The sequence below is a fragment of the Phaethon lepturus genome, unplaced genomic scaffold (assembly GCF_000687285.1).
Source record: "Phaethon lepturus isolate BGI_N335 unplaced genomic scaffold, ASM68728v1 scaffold574, whole genome shotgun sequence".
NCBI lineage: Eukaryota > Metazoa > Chordata > Aves > Phaethontiformes > Phaethontidae > Phaethon > Phaethon lepturus.
In genome coordinates this window covers 53,100-65,253 of record NW_010533709.1, presented here as the reverse complement: position 1 = coordinate 65,253, position 12,154 = coordinate 53,100, and the positions used below count along the sequence as shown (strand labels likewise).

At 35.2% G+C, this 12,154-nt stretch overlaps 1 protein-coding gene across 4 annotated transcripts in view; it reads right to left on the bottom strand.

Annotated features, from left to right (window-relative positions):
* The window catches only part of PAM (peptidylglycine alpha-amidating monooxygenase), a 78,863-nt gene that overhangs the window by 16,082 nt on the left and 50,627 nt on the right, over positions 1-12,154 (bottom strand). For 3 of the 4 annotated variants that reach the window (XM_010285259.1, XM_010285260.1, XM_010285261.1), the window contains exons 14-15: positions 8,625-8,930; positions 3,394-3,523 (exon numbers count right to left, since the gene is read on the bottom strand). In XM_010285259.1, the coding sequence (XP_010283561.1) occupies positions 3,394-3,523; positions 8,625-8,930 (436 nt within the window). The remainder of the gene's footprint in view (positions 1-3,393; positions 3,524-8,624; positions 8,931-12,154) is intronic. The other variant, XM_010285262.1, reaches the window with a different exon arrangement.

Genomic DNA, 12,154 nt, shown 5'->3' with positions numbered 1-12,154 from the left:
CTTTCCTTCCCAGGGTTTGAGACCAATTTCCCAGGTAGTCAATGTTCCTTTGTTTCAACTGATAAATGAGGATACAGACTATACTGACTACTGCTAGCTTAAAAGAAGCAAGACCAAAACCAAACCAAATAACTGAACACCCTACTATTACATGTCAGATTGCTCTGCAGCATGGTTTCCTAATAGGTTCTACAGTCTGATATCAAAGGACAACTAAAATATGCTGCATATGTCACTACTTCTAATTTCAAACTCCAGTGTAATTCCATAGCTATTTTTCTACTTCTCAGATGGCCACTTCACAGTAGTACATACAACTTATAGCTAAATCTAACATCCTTCTGGTGGGCTGGATATTAAATTTAGAAGACCACCCAATCTCATAACACCTGAAGGCACAACCTTAAGTTCTATTCTTGATCAATAACCATCACTATTGTGGTACTGTGCTCAGCCTAAATCAACCTGCGTAGCTTGTTAAGAATGCAGTAATAAGAATGCAGTTTATATTCTTTATTATGTCTTTTATAAATTTCACGAATAGTATGCATTTTTCACCAAAAAATGCAAAATAATTTCCAACTGATTCATTGCTCAGCCAGTTGAATAGTTCTAATCTTTTTCATTCTGAACAGCGCAGGCTGCCTATAGCAAAGAATGTTCTGAAACTGAGGAGACGATGTGGTAAAAGAACCTGACTTAAAAGGATTCTTTTTTTAAGTCATGCGCAGAAGGAATGCTACAGCCACTGAAAAGCTGCTCCTGTATTATAGGGCTTGTCACTGTGAAACTGCTTTTGTGTTCTAAAGGAGACTGAAGTTGCCTTATAAAACAGCACAGACCATTCATCCAGCTGTATTTAGTTGAATGAGGATCCAGCTTTTCTGGCATATATTAATAGTGCATTGGAAACATTTGTGCATTGCCTAACTGCACAGATGATTTTTGTTTAATTTGTTTCTATACTATGCTGGTGAAGCATTGAAACAGAGAAAATAAATTCTGGGCTTTCAGGCTTGATTGATTCATCACATTTATGATTTGATGAGGAATGCTATACTCAATTAACTGTGTATTTGCAGCTAATTATAAACATTAACTTACAAGTCTGATAACTTCTTATCCCTCCCCATACAATAGTCATCATAAATCCCTTTCAAATACTCATTTCTATTCCTTCTTATTGAAAAATGAGAAAATACATACTCCTTCCTCTTCAGCACAACCCATGAAAGGGTTCACAGATTATTTTCATATGCCTATGACATGCCCAGAGATAAAAAGGGAAGGCTGACTGGCTGAGCACACTTGTGTGTGCTTCTTCTCTGTGCCAAGAGATGCAGAACCACAGCTTAACCACAGGCGTGTTTTCCAAATATATTGTTTTAAAGTCACATAATAGGTCTACAGCAGTTTTAGCCTATTTGATTTAAGGTTTTCTACCAACTTTAGCTTTCCTATATATTGATTAACCATGCTCCAGAAGAAGGAACAAAACCTCTCTGAAACAAATTACGATTTAATGTGTAATTATCTTTATGGAAGACCCATAACGAGTTTTAGTTAACAACACCTCATCTTACATCTTGGTTACATATCTGAGACTGAATGCTTCTGATGATATTTACAAGGCCAGGCAGTTTCACTTTGTTCCAACTTCAATCCCCACATGATGGCAAATATGGCAAGCTCCCAAGCACGGCTGATGTACAGATGAACACTACTAATACTAAATATAAGATAAAGCATTTTTTCTGGGAAGTACAATAATCACAGTCTTGAAATACTCAGAATATGAACAATGGCTGCTGTAAAGGCCAGGGCTGAGTTATGTGAACCTGTAGTGTTACCCCAGCACAGCTGGTAGGTACATGGATTTCCAGACTCCAGACCACAGTTCCGATATTCTTTTGCACCCACACCACAAGAAAGTTGAAGTTCAATCTGTGTCTCAACATGGTTGATTCATTATGCTCACTTGCTGTTTTAGGGAACGTTAACATTTGTTTGTTTTGTTTAAAACCTGTAGAGTCTCCAAATACTGGTCTCAAACTCCTATTTTTGTGTTCTGGGCTGTGGGTATACCTCAGTTGCCAGACACTCAAAACTACACATTTCAGAGTAAGAAATGAAGACAACTGCCAGTCTATTTTCAAGTATTTTTTCAATTCTTTCTTCAGTGACACAAAGAACAGCACTCATATTCACGTGTAGGAGAATGAAATAAAACAAATCAGTATCAGCTTTTACTTGAAGCTTGAGTAATACAAGTTGCAGCATGCACCATGCTTTTAGATTTTCTAGTCGATATATACACTTGATCTGGAGGGACCTCAGATATAATGCACAAGACATAAATGGCTGCTTTATCTGCTACATTATGTTATTTAGCTAAAAACCCAAATAATGTATTTTTCTCCATAAAACAGTATTCTAAGCATAACCTGTTACTACAAGGTTGAGAAAGCTGTCCCCTCTAATTTTCAGAAGCTATGTTATCTTAAAGTGAATTCATTGGGAGTTGAAAATAATCCTACTGTTTAGTCTTACAGTTCTATATATGGAGAATAGATGCTTACAAAGAAGATTTAAAAAGTCCATTTCGAAAGTGTACTGCATAATATTCTATTACAGGCTAACACTATTTCCTCTCAGTGTTCTGTTACAATTTCATGGAATTTTTTCCAAAGTGTCCATATAAACAGTGAAACATACTATTTTAAAGCTCAAAGACTTAAGGACACTGCACAAATAAGGACACTACGCTTTATTTGGAATGTTCTGTTCTTAAAATAATATACCTTTGAGTATATTACTTTCCAAACACTAGAAAATGGCCATTATAAAATTTGGACTTTATTTTTGTTTTGAGTGACACTAAATGTAGTAAATTTTATCAAATGAATAGAACAAAGCCTGTTTTGAGAGAGTGCCTTATAACAATCCAATTTTGCTCAGTGGACACAAAGACAAAAAAGAATGAAGTTACACTGCAGCTAGTTTTGCATGTCTTAAATCCAGGTCCTAACAGTGGTATACCATACTAAAACATCAGTCTTCCAGGCTAATTAGTCCTGCTAAAAAACATGAAGAAACAGGGATAATTAATCTCAGTGAATATCATCCTAACATTGTTATACAGTTTAAGGACCTAATGTACAATGTTCTTTTTCTCTGGAGACACATTCTTACTGTCTAAAGACCTAGTAACCCCATCATCTTGAAACTGTCAGTCACCACTTCCATTCTGAGTCTCCCGAAGGCACTTTTTGCCAAAGAACTGAATTTTAAATGGAAAGAGAACTGCAATCTCTTTTCTTTTCTTGAGAAGATATACAAATAGCACACACCAGCAGACCCCCTACCATGACATTTGACAGAGTATCTACTTACTTTTCATCCCAAACATGATCACCTCTGTGGAAGATAACTAGGTTATTTTCAGGGTCCAGAGCCAACCCAGAAACTTGACCTAGTTTGAGGTCTAATACAGGCCACTCCACAGCCTCTTCTATATGGAAATCTGACCAAAGAAACAAACAAACAGAAGACAGACATTCATAAAGCATATTTATAAAAAAACATAGTTAACTGGCTTTTGGTACAGACTGTTAGGAATTATACAGACATTTTCTTACATGCAGTATTTCCATTAATGCATTGCAATTTTATTCCAAGCACAGTTTTACTATAGTAATGCATGCACAAGCACTGGTCCTGCTACATATAGGATGACAGAAACTTCAAAACTGCTTATCACTCCATTGTTTTCTCCACTTTACATCTTATAAGGATACAGGTACACAGACTCTAGATGTTTTAGGAGCTCTGTGAGTACTTTCTACATTGAAAGATTACAGAAATATACAACTACTATCCAAAATCAGCAGGGAAATTAAAATATTAACCTATCAGAGTTTTATTAAAAAATGCATAACAAAGACTATGATCTCTAAACCAGCTATTATCAGAAGTGGTTGATTCATGACTTCTTAAAAAAAACTTTTAACACTAAGAAAAAAAATCCAGGGAAGGAAGAAAAACAGCAACAAGAAGCAAATAAAACAGTAATTCTGTGAAGTTTGCCTATGACATTTCTTACAGCCAACATATGCATTAGTTCTGGGTAGTGTTCATATCCTAATCCAAATATTACAGGCATGAATAGGAAATAGATGTCTAAATCTGATGAAAGAGATGAAGAAGGGAAGAATATCTGTCATTGTTTATGCCATAACACACTGTTTTTATGAGTAAGTACTGGATAGTTTTTGAGTAACACAAATCTGATTTTCACACTAAATCAACAGCACAGGTTGATGAAAATGAAAAAACAGCAAATGAACCACTAAAAAAGTTGGATACTTCTTGTATTTGTCTTAAATCACAAAACTTCTTAATTAAAGGAGACAAATTTAGTTTCAATTTAAAGATTAAAAATAAAAATATAAAAAGATGTTTACTTTAATCTCTGTTTTATGTAAACATAGACTTACACCAATTAAAGGCATGAAGAGTCCAAAATTTGAAAAAGATGCAGAGCATTGGCTACAAGGATTAATTTCTCTGAAACAGACTGCTTAAATGCTATTTGGAAGAGGTTGGTCTGGGTTGCTCTGGCAGTGTTAAGAGACAATTGAACAATATTCACAAAAATAAAAAATATAATGGCAAGAAAAATGTGACTAATTCTGATAAAAGATAAAAATAAAATCCTAAAATGCCTTCTGCGTGTTAGGAAATTCATCACTGCTTCCTTGCAGAAATTAATTTTTTCAGCACAATTCAGGTATTTCCAACGTCCAGGCTTTGTATGTAGGTTTGTATAGCCAAACTGAAGGTGAATAGAAAGCAGTTTCTTTGCAGTTACATGAAACTGGAGATGTTTCACTAATATTCAGTGGTTTTGATAGCATCATGCTGTACTTCGCAACTTTCAGTTCGCCCAAAGTTTCTGTGTTTTGCTGTGATCCTAAAAAAATGATTGCTGAGTACCATCTAGCCAGGTGAAACACATATCCCCATCCACAAACTGCCAGTGCATCAGTGCTTTGAAATAAGGCAGCTCACAGACCTTAAAACACAGCACCCAAGGAGTTTGAGAGGATTCATCTGGAAGTGATCTTCTGATGACAGGAAAAATGAAAAGAGAAACAATGCCCAAAATCTTCAGGTCACCCGTGCAACTGAACTCTTTTGATAAGCATATCCCTGCGCCCTTCCATTTCACTTAGAAGGGACGTAGTCTGAGAAGTAACAGCAAGGATGGGTTGAAGGGAAAGCCATTTTCTACAATCTACACAGGGGAAAAATAAAACCAGTGCTGAAAACCTACCACAGGCTAGAAGATACTTCTGTAGTTTTAGATACCATAGCTGGAGTAAGTGACAGAGAAACTCGTTAGCCTAACACAAACCTAAGGCAATCAGCAACCGCAGTGAATCCAAGACAGTAATCAGAAACTTCTAAAACAAGAAATTCTACTCTCTAGCAATTTTAGCTGAAAAGTTCCAAGCTAAAAGAAAAGCTGTTAAGAAAAAAATTAATACATATTTATACTTCTGTACAGTTCAGTTGGTCACAGCAGATGCAGTACCAGGTATATTCATGGACATTAACATTTTGAAAGCAATAAAAGGATGGAAATCCAGTGTCTGCGTCCTCACTTGCTCATCCCATACCAGTCCAAGTTAACTTGCAGAAAACTTGTGTACGTTTAATGTTACAATGCCCCTTGGCCTCTGAGCCTTTTCCAAAAATGCTAGAAAAATTAAAAGGCTAAACATAGAAAGCCTAAATTTTGCCCTCTTTAAAATTTAGTCTCTCAAAAGGCATGTACAACAAAATACAAAATTTTTATACTTAAAGGGCTGAAGAATTTCTTATAGATCAAAGCAATAAAATGAATGTACAGTGAAATACAGTCTAATCACAAGAACTGTGCCTCTATACAGCCTTCAGATTTTCTCACACTTTTCCAAAAATGATTCATTATTGGTATCTTTTCTTTTCCCTTTCGAAGTCTCATACTGAAAGTCCTTTGATACAGGTTTATCTTAAGGCAATTAGCTTTTTACAAAAACTTACTTACTAAATTTAGACTTCATTTGTCTAAGACTGATTATTAATTCCCTACAAAACTAAGTGGTCCATAGAACAGTTACACACGAAACCAAAGGAAATTACTTTCCCCCATTAAAATAACTTACAATTACTTTTAAAAAAATCACCATCTCTTTGTAAATGAATTTCTAAATTAAGTACCAGATCTTCTACCTTGTAATTTTGAGTAATTCCTTTCATCAGTAAAACTATAAAGAATTACACAGATTTTAGAACATGCAATTCAGCCTCTAATCTCTCTACAAATGAAAGAATAAAACCTTATTTATCAGCAAAATTGCAATTTACTGTCCAGAAATCCCTGGAAGTTCTTGCTATCTTTTAACATGACAAATTTCAGTCATGTTGCATTTACTCCCTTGCCATTGGTCACTTAAATCTTGACAAATATAAGTAAGCACTGCACAAAGGAGTTTTTAGAATTAGAAAATTACACTGTTTGCCTCCGTTAGGAGGTATAATTGTAAGGGCTGCAGTGATGTTGAGCAACCTGACTGATTACTGACCAGTCTTGGGGTAATACGACAACAACAGTGAACAAAGAGCAGTAAACATAACGTTTGTAACAACCTCACTTAACATATTGGTCACTTGCTATTACAGAACAGTTACATGTTTAAAATTGGAATATTTGCAAGACTAAACATATTAAACTATTTTAATTCCTGTAATTTTTAAACAGTTGAATTAAATTAATTTAACAGCAACCAGAGTCTTTTCTTAGGAAATACTGAGAATTTTTGTAATTCAATAACGTAAAAAAATTCAAAGGCAGTACAAATTTTTTTACTGAATCAAGACAAGTTAAAGCACTTTATGTTCCACTTCTTCCTCTGAAGAGGAAAATTCTGTTTTGGAAAATTCTGTTTTTCTAATACATAAATACTACCCAAACCAGAAACTAAACATGTGATTAAAGATTTTATTGCTAGAAAAGTTGTTCTGCCAAAAGATGGCGCTGACAGCTTCTGCAGTTCAGAACTTCTGTAGTTGGCAGTATCACAAACATTAAAAAAAAAAATCAATGATAATTAAGGTCATTTCAGTTTCCTTTTTGCTGTAACTCAAAATTGCATTATTTGAGAGTCCATTTATTAATTAGTCCTCCACCAACAAATTCCCTCCAAATGAATATATAGCTACTGAAGTAGCCAAGCAAATGCTTTCTGTAGTTAAAATTCATGCCATGTGGTGTGCCAGCTAAGCCATTTATTCAGTTCACTGACACTCCCTCCTCTGGATCAGTTAAAACAGAAAGGAAACGTCTTTTTTCCCCGTCTACACACCACATGCTATTAGTCTGAACTGAACAAACTGGTTTTGCAGAAATGCTACACAAATACTCTTCCACGCATTTAACTCCAATGTTGCTTCTGGAATTATTTATGATTTACACTTACATGTCAGGCACATGCTAACATCCCACCTGTTTTTTACCCCTATCCCAATAACTTGACAGGCTCTTATTTAACTGACTAGCATAACATAACATTGGAAAGTCCTCATCTTTGGTTTTCCGTTAAATAAAAAAAAAAAATCCCACGATTTTTCTGAATTTGAATACTATAACAGAATCTCTCATAAGTGGAGGCAATACATGTTAACATTTTGAACTGAAATAAAATGGATGATGAATGATGTACATTTGTGTACAGTAGTACTTGGAAACATCAAGCTGGCTGGTTGCAACATAAAAGCAAGCATGTGCTGCTACAGCTTAAGCATACAGATGACGTTCATGCATACATACCACTTTCTTTTATAAGCTACTCGTCACATGCTGCATTATCTGGCTTTCCACATTAGCAAGTAAGACTAAGCCCAATCAATATCACAGAGACCAAAATGCAAGTAAAACAAACACAATACTTTCATGGTTTCTGCTGTCATAGAAACCTGAAGGGAATTAATTATAATCCTCGTATAATAAAACAGCCTGTCCAAGAATATTTGGATAGCCAAGCCCAATTTGAAATAAATATGTAGAAAATTTCACTTCTCAAGAATTTTTCAGAATTAACTATCACTCTTTCTGAATGAGAGAAAAAGTGTCCGACAGAATTACAGAAATAAATTTTAGGAAATCTTGTACCTGACAAACCAAGGTAATCATAAAAATCATAAAAGGCATCAATTATCCCAGTGATCATTTTATAGTAACTATTTGTATTAAGAAAAATCTTCACTTCCCATGACTACTATATCCTGTATTTACCTTGTTTTAGCATAATTGGTAGAAGTCTTGAGAGTAGAAAAAATACTCTATGTTCCAAAAAGTACTGTTATGGTGCCATTTATATATATTATTTCTTCAGAAAAAGATGGAGGGGGTAAGAACCCCACTGAAATACCTCTAAAATAGAGGGAGAGCATTTCTATGATTAGGAAAACTGCCATGTAAAATAATTCCAAGCATCAATTGTTATTCCCTTCAGATTTTGCTAATGTGGATAACAGCTCTTACATTAAATTCCACTGTATAAAATTAACCCCTAACCCACCTCCTGTATGTTCTTTTTCCCAGCTTCCCTCACCGTGTTTAGGCTGTTGTAAAGAGAAACGTCTGTTCTCTGGTGGGCTCAGGGTAGACTCTAGTTTGTGAAACTTGTGAATTCTGTCTCTGACAAGGATAGTATTGTCCCTCTCATCATGATTTGTGATCTCTCTGGCAAGATCCTTCTTTTGGACTACATTAGCAATCTCAGCTACGAAATCTGATTCTGCCTTTTCTGTAGGGTTATGCTTATGCACATGCACAACATCTTCCCTTTCTCCTAGCAGCTTGGAAAGGAGTGAATAGAAATCACCTGTACAGAAAAGAGAAAAGGCAAGAGGAAAGGAGGGAAAAAACAATTACAACAGATCGTGTAGTTTTAGAAAGCTTCAGCAAAGTATAATGTAATAAAGTTATTCAAATACTCATTGTCAAAAGTAGTATACGAGGTAACTATTTCAGCCTCGGGAATTAAATGAGCCAACTCTCTGGTATGAAAAGATGATGTAAAATCTTTATCAACTTTAATTTACATATAAATGTCCACTTTTACCTGACACACTGGCGTCAAAAAGTCATCACCTCTGCACAGGTGTTTTTGGGAATAAGGAAAAGAAAAAAAAAGAAAAAGTGTGCAAATTTCAGAAAAAGAATATTTATGATGCAATTATCTGGATTTGCCAGGCTACTGCAGACTTATTCTATCTTTACAAAAGAAACAGGTAAAAATTCTATAGCTTTATCAATTTGTTCACTGATAAAGACAATACTAGACAGTCATGACCCATTTCAAAATACACTTCTTTGAAATCTGTCATCAGATAAGAAGCTTAGGCTGTGCAAACAGATTTCATGGAGCATACTGTAGAGAGAAGACACACTAGTAAAACAGAGTGATCCATTAAATTTTCATTCATTAATTTGGTTTGGGTCCTGTCCCTCCTCTTCCTCCAACCAGTAACACCCCTTAGTCACAGTATCATTTGGCAATGCAGGGAACAGTATTTTCTCAAGCTGCTTGCTAGCAACGCAGTTATCACTACAGCTTTCTTAGACACCAACAAGCATTTCAGTAAGTTACAGATCAATACTCAATGCAAACAACCGAAAAGTAGGTATGCAAATTCCAGAACCACATCTTTCTTCACAAAATATTCTAACCACCCAAACAGGTTTTGATGAAGTCCTTTTTACAGGATTAAAAAAGTGATGACGTGATGACAAGCATATTCCTCTCCTGTGATTCTCTACTAGCCAGCAGGTACCCAATCCGTTAGAATTTATTAACATCTTGTCTGTCTGAAACTATTATCAGTTCTGTTAAATACAACTGCACCATTTGAATGGAGACATCCAATATCCTTTAAGATTTAATGCAAGTAGGTATACTTCTATTTCATTTTAAGTGTAAATCACTTATAATTAAGAATTTGTATTATTTTGTGACAGGCTATACAAGACATTTTTTAGAAAAGCAAAGCTATAACTAATGAAGCTTTCACCAAAAAATCCCATCCAGAACCAGAAGCCATCACTTGAAGCCTGGGACAAAGGAAAGTAAGTATTTTGGAAATGACTGTAAGAGGTTCTGTCATGTTTATAAACAGTCCTAGTTCAATGATTTTGAGTAGCATTCCATTCCTCACCCTTGGAAATGAAACATCCCAGATGAAATCTTCTGTCAGAAAATAATTACTGAAGTAACAGAGCCAATTTCAATAAAATGAGCAAAGCAAATTAGGTAAGAGAGAAAATTGTTAACCTATGTAACAAGTATGTATTAGTTGCTTCAAATACAACTGTGAAGCTAGAAACCTTCATAATCCTGTCATTCAGCTAGTCCCAACTACTGATTCAGAACAAATTCAAATATTCAAAATGTATGATATAATAGAAGTTTTGGATACAAACCTTATTTATTCCGAGAAAGGCTTATAATTACATTAATCAGGTTCAGTAGTCTCTGTTTAAAGCATCCAAGAATTGGTGCTGATGTAGAAACACATCTGGAATTTCCTTTATATAGGCAACATTCTGTATTAAAATACTCGCCATTGCCTAAACTGTATTTTTGCACTATTTAAAACATGAAACAAAGTTCACATGTACAAATGCTTTGGTTTTATCTATGGCTGGAGACCCACAGATGAACAAAACCTACGGACTACTTTATATGCAATCATTTTCAATGGAGTGGTCTGAATAGTAAAAGCAGTGTTATGCTTAATGTAACTGTGAAAGGTCTCCCTAAATAGCCTGATGCTATTTTAAACTGCAGATATTTTTAAAACAACTTTAGTGATCTTTGCACAGGTCACACTTTTCCTAGTTTTGTAGGAAATTTACTTGTAATTCTTGATCACAAAAAGAACAACATGCTACAGTTTATGTAAAGGTTTCAGAACCCTAACTCAAAACTCATATGCTCATTCTAGTTGAAAAATGAAGTTTGCTAGCTTCCTGCTTCAGCCAAAGACATTGCATTCTAGTTCTGTTGTGCAATGGTTACCACAGAATAATTAACTCATCCTCTAAAAAGGACATTGCTTGTTGATTTAAACAAACAAACAAGTGCTTCAGTTTACTTGTCTAAAATTAGTTTCTCTTACTACAAAATAAACTGCTAAGAGATAGGACCCAGAAAAGAAAAGAGAGCAGGGGAATCCAACTTAAAAATATCAAAAGCCCGGGGAAGAATTTTTAGGATAAGGATGCTTTCATGGAAAATTCCAGTGGTCTTTACAAGAGCTATTACTCAGGGACTCAATCCCAAGTAGGTTGATCAGTTTTTATTTTCTCCTAGCACTGAGCCTATGGGAGTACTGAGAAAGGTGGTTTTAGTACATCATTAGTCTGGTAGAAAACTATTTTGCAAGTTGAGCTTGTTGTGTTAGTGCTTTCATTAAGCAGCGGTGTTGTAATCACAACAGTTAAGAATATTTAGGAACTGTCTGAATGTATGAAAAACGGTGTGCCTCAGAGAGTGAAAGTGGTCTGAAGTGTAGCTGCTCTGAAACAATTATCTTAAGTTAATGTGTTTGAGAAAATTAATATGAAATCATTACACTTAAGTTCAAAAGACATCCATGAAGCATACATATCTGCCCAGCACCTTGGCACAAACAGCTGGCTGAAGTCTTCTGTCCATTTCTTGGCATCTTGACACAACTCGGAGTATTTACAAAGCAGAAAAGATGCGTGCAGATGTGAAAGGGAAGAATTTCCTGATCAGGAAAGTTTCCTGATGACTCCATGTATGCAACTGTTCCTAAACTCCACACATTGGAATGGAGGTCCTGTATTATTTGGGACAAACTTCTTCAGCTTTGTTTCAGATCCCCAGGGAGATTCCAATAAATTTGTAAGCAGCATGTTTTTAAGAAGTATTTCAGAATTCACTACAGATAACTAGCAAAGAGCAGTCTTGTGTTGTTTTTGATAAACAGTTGCCCTCTGCAAAGCAATCTCCAGCAAATAGCAAAGCACAATCTCGTGTTGCTGCTGTACAGCTGTACTAGCTGGAACAGCTGAAAGGTG